General features: G+C 53.0%; 2 protein-coding genes across 2 annotated transcripts; one reads left to right on the plus strand and one right to left on the minus strand.

The window, feature by feature from the left end:
• Positions 1-3,882: 3,882 nt before the first annotated feature.
• A1O5_12030 (uncharacterized protein) lies at positions 3,883-4,257 on the minus strand (the record flags this gene model as incomplete). Its single annotated transcript, XM_007752599.1, has 1 exon — positions 3,883-4,257. One exon carries the CDS (start codon positions 4,255-4,257, stop codon positions 3,883-3,885), a length of 375 nt encoding a protein of 124 aa, XP_007750789.1.
• Positions 4,258-7,724: 3,467 nt separating this feature from the next.
• A1O5_12031 (uncharacterized protein) lies at positions 7,725-8,577 on the plus strand (the record flags this gene model as incomplete). Its single annotated transcript, XM_007752600.1, has 2 exons — positions 7,725-8,054; positions 8,140-8,577. 2 exons carry the CDS (start codon positions 7,725-7,727, stop codon positions 8,575-8,577), a joined length of 768 nt encoding a protein of 255 aa, XP_007750790.1.

Raw genomic sequence — 8,577 nt, forward strand, 5'->3', positions numbered from 1 at the left:
CCCTGGAGATCAATGACGCTGGTCTAAACCCTCCCCCTTTCTCCCTCTACTCTCGTCCTCGTATAATTCACACCCTTCTGCCCAGTTTCTTTTCAGGCAGGAAACCGTGGTTGCATGGGCAGCGTAGTCTGGAACGTCACCACTTGTCGAGCATCGCCGCCTTCTCATCACAGAGCTGCAACGCCAATGGAGATGACAAAGACAAACTGCAAGCCACAAGCTGTATACCGTGACAAGGAATCCCCTTTCCCCCTTCTCATGGAGCCCATGGCAATGATTATCCTTGTCGTTTTCCTTCCCAAGTGCCCTCCGTGCTTCTTAGCGTATGTGACACGTTCGAAATGGCCTGTACTCCATCAACCACGATGCATCCTGGATGCTCTCGCAATCGCAATGGTGATGGATGGATGGATGGATGGATGGATGAATGGATATGGGTGGGTCTCTGAATCCGAGATGTTAAACAGTCACAGTGGCAGTCGCAAGGGAGTTGGCCCTGATGGGGCTAAAACTTGGAATTAAAGGCGAGTGTCAAAGCGCCTCACTTGCAGGTAGAAGACCTGGGCAAGGATGATTTGTGGTCGGAAGATTCATCCACCTCGCTGGGGGTTCTGGAATGGAAAGGATCTGCTGGCGCATGGTGAGGTGAACGGCAGGCATGTGGACAGCGTTTGCGAGAGCTGAGGCTACACGAGGCAAACAGGGTTCAATTTACCGAGCCGCGTGTCGCTTTGTGACGGCGAGACCAGCAGCTGATATCGTCGACAGCCTTGTGCCGTGGACCGCCATCCACGGAATTCGACACTGGTCAATGCATAGAGTACTGGGTAGAACCGAATGGAAAGGAAAGCACGTATCGCTGGCTCAGCGATCGAGGCGAGAGCAGTACCGACCGGATTGTCTCCAAGGAGGCCAAAAGGTCGGAGAACAGAGCCTGGAGTTTGCAGTCGTTTGTGGCTGTGGCAGCTGTCCAGACTCCAGACCATTACAGGACATCTGAAGTTGAGAACATTTGTACTGCACATCCGAACTTTTGGAACCTTGCATCCGAAGATTGACTTGGGAGAGCCACCAAGACTGCAAAGCCAATGGAAGTCGAGCAAAGTCATCACTGGCAGGTGAATGGCCTATGATCGTCGCAGCCCGCGTTGTCGCGGAGACAGTTAGCGCCCCTTGGCCAACGAGGCGGGGAGGTCTAGGAACCCCGGGGGGGGGGAGGGGGGGGGGGGCATTTGCCAGTCGCTGACCGCTACTTTGACAGTGGCAAGTGTGTGCGAGGAGGAACTCACAAGAACTCGTATAGAACTCCTGGTGGCTGAAGACTAAAACGAAACTAGCACACACGGGCCAAAATAGGGCGAAGAGGAAGCGAATTGAGGAGAGGAAGAGTGGAAGGGGAGCAGAGAATGCAACGCTGGGTGTATTCAAGGGTATTGTACCCAGTATGGCCGTGTTCTCGGTACTCCACCGTATAGAGGAAGCTTCGGAAGGACCTTTTGCATTACGGCGAAGTGTAGGCCCCGTTATTCCCTTGGTTCCCCTCCTGCCCACACAACAAGTGGAGAGTATCCTTATCTACCGGGTAGTAATATACAGTTCTACTAGGCAAGCCAGACAAAACTTCGCAGGTTAATCACGCCGGTCGAGAAGTAGGGCCGAGAAGTAGGTAGACTCCATGTCCCAGAGTACCCAGTACCCAGTACCTCGAACCCGATGATTTTCTCTACCAAGGTCGCTGGTAAGCGTTGTTTCTCGCGCCTGTTCTTTGATCTCGCTGTTCTTCGTTCTGCCCATGCATTCATTGTTGATTTCCCGTCGGGTACTTGTTTCAGTAAATCTGGCCCGGCATCATCCGGCCCAATGGTGGGGGGTAGAGCGGCGTGGTGCTCGAATCTCGCATCTTCACACGCCGGCAATTCTCTTGGGCGGGGTCAAGTCTCGAAAGCAACCCAATCCGTCGGTCCAGGGGAATGAAGAAGATCAATTTGGTCATCCTCTCTGCGCTTGTCTGGTCTTACCGGCCTTCCTCTTTCCACATATCCGCCATGTGTGTGTGCGTTGTCTCCTCAGAGGATGGGGCAAGATTGGGGACACGGATTAGACATCATGAGTGAGGCTCGTCAAGAGACTCGAGCGCCAGGAGAAGCGCTCTCATGTAACGTTGCAAGGCTGTCGTAGGACCTTTTCCAATCAACGCCAGGACTTAGGAGGTGTGGGAAATATTCAGCCTCACGAATTCCACGCAGATGAACCGGGGAAATGTAGACGCACAAGAGACACGATCTGCCAGACTTCCTAAATCGAGTGTAGGACTCTCATGCGTGAGAACCGATGCCATTGCGAAACCGTTTTCTTACCTTTGTGTAATCACCTTTCTCCTTGGATTCTACCTCTCAAACGCAATCCCATCGGATTGGAATGATTGACAGGATGTTGTGTGCGTTTCCGACGGGACGAGGCCCGTACAGCCAGCCAATTGTGGTTTGCAACTCGGATTTTCCGGCATCTTTCTCTTGCACGTTCTTCTCTTCTGCCTCCCCGTCTTTCGAAGTTTGCCCCTGGGCAGGCTCATCGAGGGTGTTGTGGACAACTCGGCATAGGACCATGAGGGTATTTGCCGGAGCGTCCGTACGGTGAGATGTCGAGAGGCCATGAACTGTGCTAGGTTTGCTCGCAGATTATGGCAAAGGCGTTGTGCGTCGGTATCTTCTGCAGCTTCCCAGCTATGTACAAGCTGTTGTGCGTGTCCAATGTCCACGCCATTCTCCAAGTTGGCCGTTGGCTGGTTCCAGCCCTAAGCTTACAGTGCGGGTGAAGGCACCTGCTACACAAGGACGTGCAGAGGAACCGCTGGCCGAGATCTTGAGGGGGCTGACTCGTCGTGTTCGTCATCGAGCGAGCAAAGGAGTGTTTTCAGAATATGGGAGAGCAAATGGAACGGCGCTGCGGTTGCGGTTGCGGTTGCGGTTGCGGTTGCGGTACCCGACTGCGGGTTTTGCGGGTTCCAACTTGTAAGAATCGGGACCCCCCCACAAATGGATTTGGTCCGGCATCAACCTCTTGGCCCATTTCTCTGGATCAACGTGCCTCGTCGGGCTTGTGGGCGATGGTGCTGTGTTTTGAATACACTCACAATGGCTATAATGGAAGTGAGAAGTCTGCCGTCTGTTGCCCCGTGCGACCAATTCGGCGCGCAGTCCATGGATGGATGCACTTTTTTTTGGACAGACCACGCCACCACTGACCTACGCACCCTCAAATCTGGCGTTACAGGAGCGCAGCTCTGTACGACATTGATGCCTTACTATGCCCCTGCTACAGATTTGCCGGCAAAGCTGCCCACTAAAAGAGATAATTGGACGCCTTGGCCGAGCACCACACTGCCCAAAAGACCGTTACCGTTTCACTAGCCCTCACTTTGTGGTTGGAGTAGGCCTAGTATGCAAAAGGGGTTGATCTCCAAGAAGCCCGAATGATGATTTTTGTGAAAACAGTGCGCCCAAGTGCCTGTCCCCCTTGTGTTACGCCATCTATCACGACTGTGGCCAGAACTTCAACGTCTTGGAACCGAGTAGAAGGTCAGACTCCGCACGCAAGGACTGTTTGCTTCGAATGCAGGGTGCAATCACCAAATGCACACTGCAGTCTCAATGACAGGCCGCAACGGACTTTTCGACACGGAATTGGACTCAGCAACGCAATCATCAGGAAATGGGTTGAGGACGACTGGCATCATTGGCTACGCAAATCCCTAGACCCGTACCCGAACGACTACATCTGGGCTGTTCATGTTGGAAAATGAAATTGGACGGTGATTCCTATTGCAGTCATTGCACGCGCCATTCCCCTCGCCCATTGCATCCCATTGCATTCCGCGACCCATCACTGTTTCTGGCTTATCTCTTGGAGAACCCCTGCCGCCCGCAAGTCTTTGAGGGCTTCATACACCCAATGCCGGCAGTCTCGCTGAATGTGCACTCCCGAAACCATTTGGACGCGAGGGACGGGGACTTCCTGACAGATCAAGTCGACTCGAGGCAGATCCTGCACAGCCACTCTTCCCTTTGGCCACATCCTGTAAAAGCTCCTGGTCTTCTGAGGCCGCTTGGTTGCGCATGCTTCGTACTGGAACCCAGCGACGCCCGAGCCGACGGCGTGGTACAACAGGCCTCCTGCTTCGTCTCGCTGTATATAGATGGCTGCATGGAAGGCCGGAAGGCGTGTATACTGGACCTCATACACTGTCATCATGGCCATCCTGATTTGAGACGGAAGGATTTGGGGATAGGTCGGTGTCTTTGTGGGGTGAGGTTCAGGGAGAGACTGGCCAGACTGTCTTTGATTGTGTGTTTTTGTGGCAAGCCAACAGACCAGCAAACGACAGGATCCGATGGAAATTCGCACAGCAGTTAGGAGCTCAGATGGATTGACGATTTTTCAAGAAGAAGTTGGAGAGGGCGACAGGAGAGCTGAAAGCACTGTGACTCGGACCATGGCGATGATGGTATATGAATGATCAGGCTGAGCTGGACAACACCGAAACCGCCAAGGATCCTTGCAAGGTGGATGTCTGCCATTGGCGGACCAGCGACCTCAACATCGAATCCGTCGCGCTGCAGATGTTAGCCGGTCCGTATTGCGACAGCGATACCTACAGGCGAGGCTTCATTTCCAATACGACTGCCTTTGCCCTCGCCCTCCTCGCGTTCGATTTCAATCATGCTGAATGAATCAGCTCAGCGATGTATCAGATTCCCTTTGAGCCAATGTTATGTCGTCGCACCCTCATTCACAAAGCCATCGACATCATCCAGAAGCAGATTATTCCCCCCTTCAAGCACATCGAACGTCACATACTTTTCTGGCTTTTTGGTATCCAACCGGCTTTGCTCCTTCTGATGCTGTGCAACTGTCCGACGCATCTATCTACTTCAACATTTGCTCTCCATGCCAGCATCTTCCAGGGACCGTCTGATACGTCTTGGATATCGCCCTGCCTCTTCGTCACGCTCGTGACACCTTCTATTCAAGAATGGTCATTCGAAGGGAGTGCGATTTAGATCTGAACCTTCCTCCTCTTTACGATGGACAGAGATCACACGACTATGACCCTTCTTCGGCGCTGACTTTCCGCGCACTGACTTTCCTAGGCCAATCGATTTCTTTTCAGCGTCTTCCTGCCCCTTGGCCTGTAATTTCTCCCGTTCAGTCATGGTGATCCTCTGGGTTTGGTCTGAATTTGTGCCGTCATGCATGATCTTCTCCTGTGTGTTGTTGTTAGCACCAAAGCGCATGTCGAAGCGTGTCGCCGTCTCCGTTGATCATTCTGCTTAGGGAACCGATTCATGACCGACGTCCGTGGCATCCCGTGGTTTTTGCGTGGAAATTTTTGGATGAGGATTGGCTGTGTTGCGAGAAGATCTTCCGGGGAGGGCGTCCGAAGCTGGCGACTTGCGGATGCCGACTTTAAATACCTGAGCGCTCTGAATGGCCCCGATGGCTTCTTCTTTGGTTGAGAAGGTGCTGGGATGTTTCCTTCATTTCCCCTCTATCAACCTCGCCGTTGGCAACCACTGGGCTTCGGCTGCCCGCTTCTGGCCGTAGAAGCTCCCGGATCGTTCAGTCAAAAACATTTGCATTCTCAAAAGCCTTGACAACGGACAGATCGTTGAAGAGATTTCGCAAGTAGGGATAGCCGGGCCGGGGTCTCTGTTTTAGGCCGTGAATATGGCTCATGTCCTTGGCGACTTTTGGCTGGGAGGCCTTGACAGAGTCCTTCAATGCTGATAGGCTCCTTCATGTCGAAGGCGCGCACATTCTGCTCCGAGCGTCGAGTGTCGTGGGCTTCGACATCTTCTCAGAGAAATTTCCTGCTTCGAAAATCCCCTACGCCTCTAGGTCATCGCACAGCAAGTGTGCTGTCAACCATGCCAGATGATGTGTGTACAGATACAAGTCAACCACCGAGACACTTACTACGGACCGAATGAACATCGATACCCCGAACCTGGGTACCCGGGGAAAAGCCGGTCTTGCGCGCCAAATCTCGGTAAATGCAGACCTTATTCCTGAATAATAATGATGCGGACGTGCAATGTATTTTTTTTGTGTCAACATCGCGCCCTATCCGGCTGTGAATACTCCCAGGCGAAGCGAGAGGAATGCCTCATGCCCAGCTTCCGCATCAACCCTACTTTTCGTCGGCTGCAAAGGGCGATTTGATGGGTGCACTACGGTGTCCAGCCGGCCGACAGCAAACAAGGTTTGTCGTGCAGCATGCCGTGAAACTTCGGAGGAGAGGGATTGCTCCTTTCAAGCACAGCCTTGCAAATAGCAGCCACGTGATGTTGGATGCCATGTGCTCCACGTTTGGTCAACTGTGGCGGAAGGCGGTGAGCTGCCAAGGCAGCATGGCAGAGAAGACAGAAAAGAAAAAGAAGGATCGGCCATAGACCTTTCGCATTCTTTGGCAAACTCCGTGCAAGGATGTTCTGCCATTCACCACACCAAGTCCTGCGTCTCCACCAAGGCTCAAAGAGCTCACTGGATGGGACAAGCAGTGTTCCAACAGTAGGTTGCGATTCGAAAGTGGCTTGCGTAGCCATATGCACGGCGGCACGAGATGTGAATCCAGAAGGTAGACTCGTATGATGGAGGCTCGATACAATCTGGTATGATTTGACGTGAAACACGAATGGTGGACTACGACCTTCCTGATTTGGGGAGGGCCGAGACGCATCAAGGGCGTCAACTCTGGTGGTAAAGGGAATGTGGTTACACAGTGTGCCGCAACGGAATCCGACACATGATAGGTTGGACAGAGGGGGCCTCCTTTTTCCAACCTCTCGTCTTGCCCCATCCAGCCATTTCCATCATCAGGCACGCCGTCAGAGACGTTATAAAGATCCCTCGCATGGCCCTTTTCTTTGGGTGGGGACCGTCACGATGTGGACCCCGTAGGTGCTTTGCTGGATGCAAGAGAAGTGAATGTCCAGCCTTCCTCCTTGCCCTCCCTGTCCTGCCATGGGTCAGGGATTGTATGCAAGCGCCCAGGGGGCCGAGCGGGGAAACTGATGTTGTTGGTCGATAGGTGTTAAGTCAGCCTGCGTCGCTAGTGAGGTCCAGTCTAGTCGCAGCAGGGAAGTGCCAGTCTTGCAATCAATGCCAATCGAGAAGGAGAGGGGGAGAGACGGGGAGTTGCAGATGCAGATGCAGATGCAGATGCAGACGCAGACGCAGACGCGGATGCTAAGATGCAGCATGTGTGAAGGAGGGAGGGACGGAATGAGGCACCAGAGGCGGCACCAGAGGCGACGAAGGGAAGGGGTGGTCAAGGATGGTCAAGAATGGTCAAGGGTGGTCAAGGGTGGTGAGGGCATGAGAGTGATGAGGTCGGAGCCGCCAAGCATTCAGCCGCCTCGTCCTTTGTCGTGATGTAACATGTCCTTTCTCTTCCTTCTCCTGTCCTCTTTCTGCTTCTGCCTCTCCTACCTCCCTTTCCTGGCTATAATGATCATCTCATCCTGTGTGCCTGTCGTCTGCCTTGTCTCCTCGTCTCGTTCTTCCCTCATCATCGACGTTCGTTTCTCTCCGGGGTCCCTCTTCCGTTGACTGTCCATCACCATCTGTCTACTTCGATGGATCATATTTGAATGGCGATGGATTCTATTTCAATGGATTTTTGCAGAGGCCAAGAGGCCTACTTTCAAGGCCGCGTTGACCACATGCTACAATGTTCGTTTCTTTCTGATCTATATGATCGAGGACTTTTACCTTCGCGGAGCGCCATCGATTTTAGACAAAATCATGTCACCATCGTGCCTGCCAGTTCGATCATTGACATTGATCCCAGGGTCTGGCGCAATGGAGGATTCGCTGATACTGGTTTCCAGCATTTCGACAGACCTGTCGAGCTGGCAGGCAACGGGCCAGTCTCTATTAGACTGGCCACCTTTAACGACCTGTTCTTCCTGGCAATCGAGTATGCCAACACTGACGAGTCGTATCGAGGTATCAATCCTCTTCAAGACATGTCAATTATCAATCGTTACGGGGTAATTTCAAAAACTTTCCCTTCCCCCACTCCCTCTCAAAAGCCCCTCAAAGAGAAGTCATTGCTGACGCTCGAGTCTCCCGAAGCCCGTATCTGTGGTGAAGCTGCTCAAGCAGATGTGGGAGATCTATGATTCTCTTGGTCTCCTCCTGTTGAAATACACTGCTGAAACGCCACCCGAGAAGATGGATCTTTCGTCACAGCAGCTGGGCGCCGTCCATGGCGCCCTGGCAACGGCCATGATGAACACTGCTTCAGAATGCCTCAATCGGCGAATCATGGAAGTGGCCAAGGGCGACGAGTACGCCCAAGACCCAAACATTGAGGACATGTTCGAGGTCATCGGCCTTCATCACAAAGCCGAAGTGTTTCTGAAAGCTCTACGGGGGGAAGCAGAGATTGAGAACAAGGTCAGGATTTGGCAAAGCTATCGCGACGACGTGTCCTTCCTGCGCGCTAAAGTGGAAAAATGCCTGTATTTCATGAAGAGTAACGTGGACGTGGTAGACCTGGACCTGGATTAG

This window comes from Cladophialophora psammophila, assembly GCF_000585535.1.
Source record: "Cladophialophora psammophila CBS 110553 chromosome Unknown aczJe-supercont1.30, whole genome shotgun sequence".
NCBI lineage: Eukaryota > Fungi > Ascomycota > Eurotiomycetes > Chaetothyriales > Herpotrichiellaceae > Cladophialophora > Cladophialophora psammophila.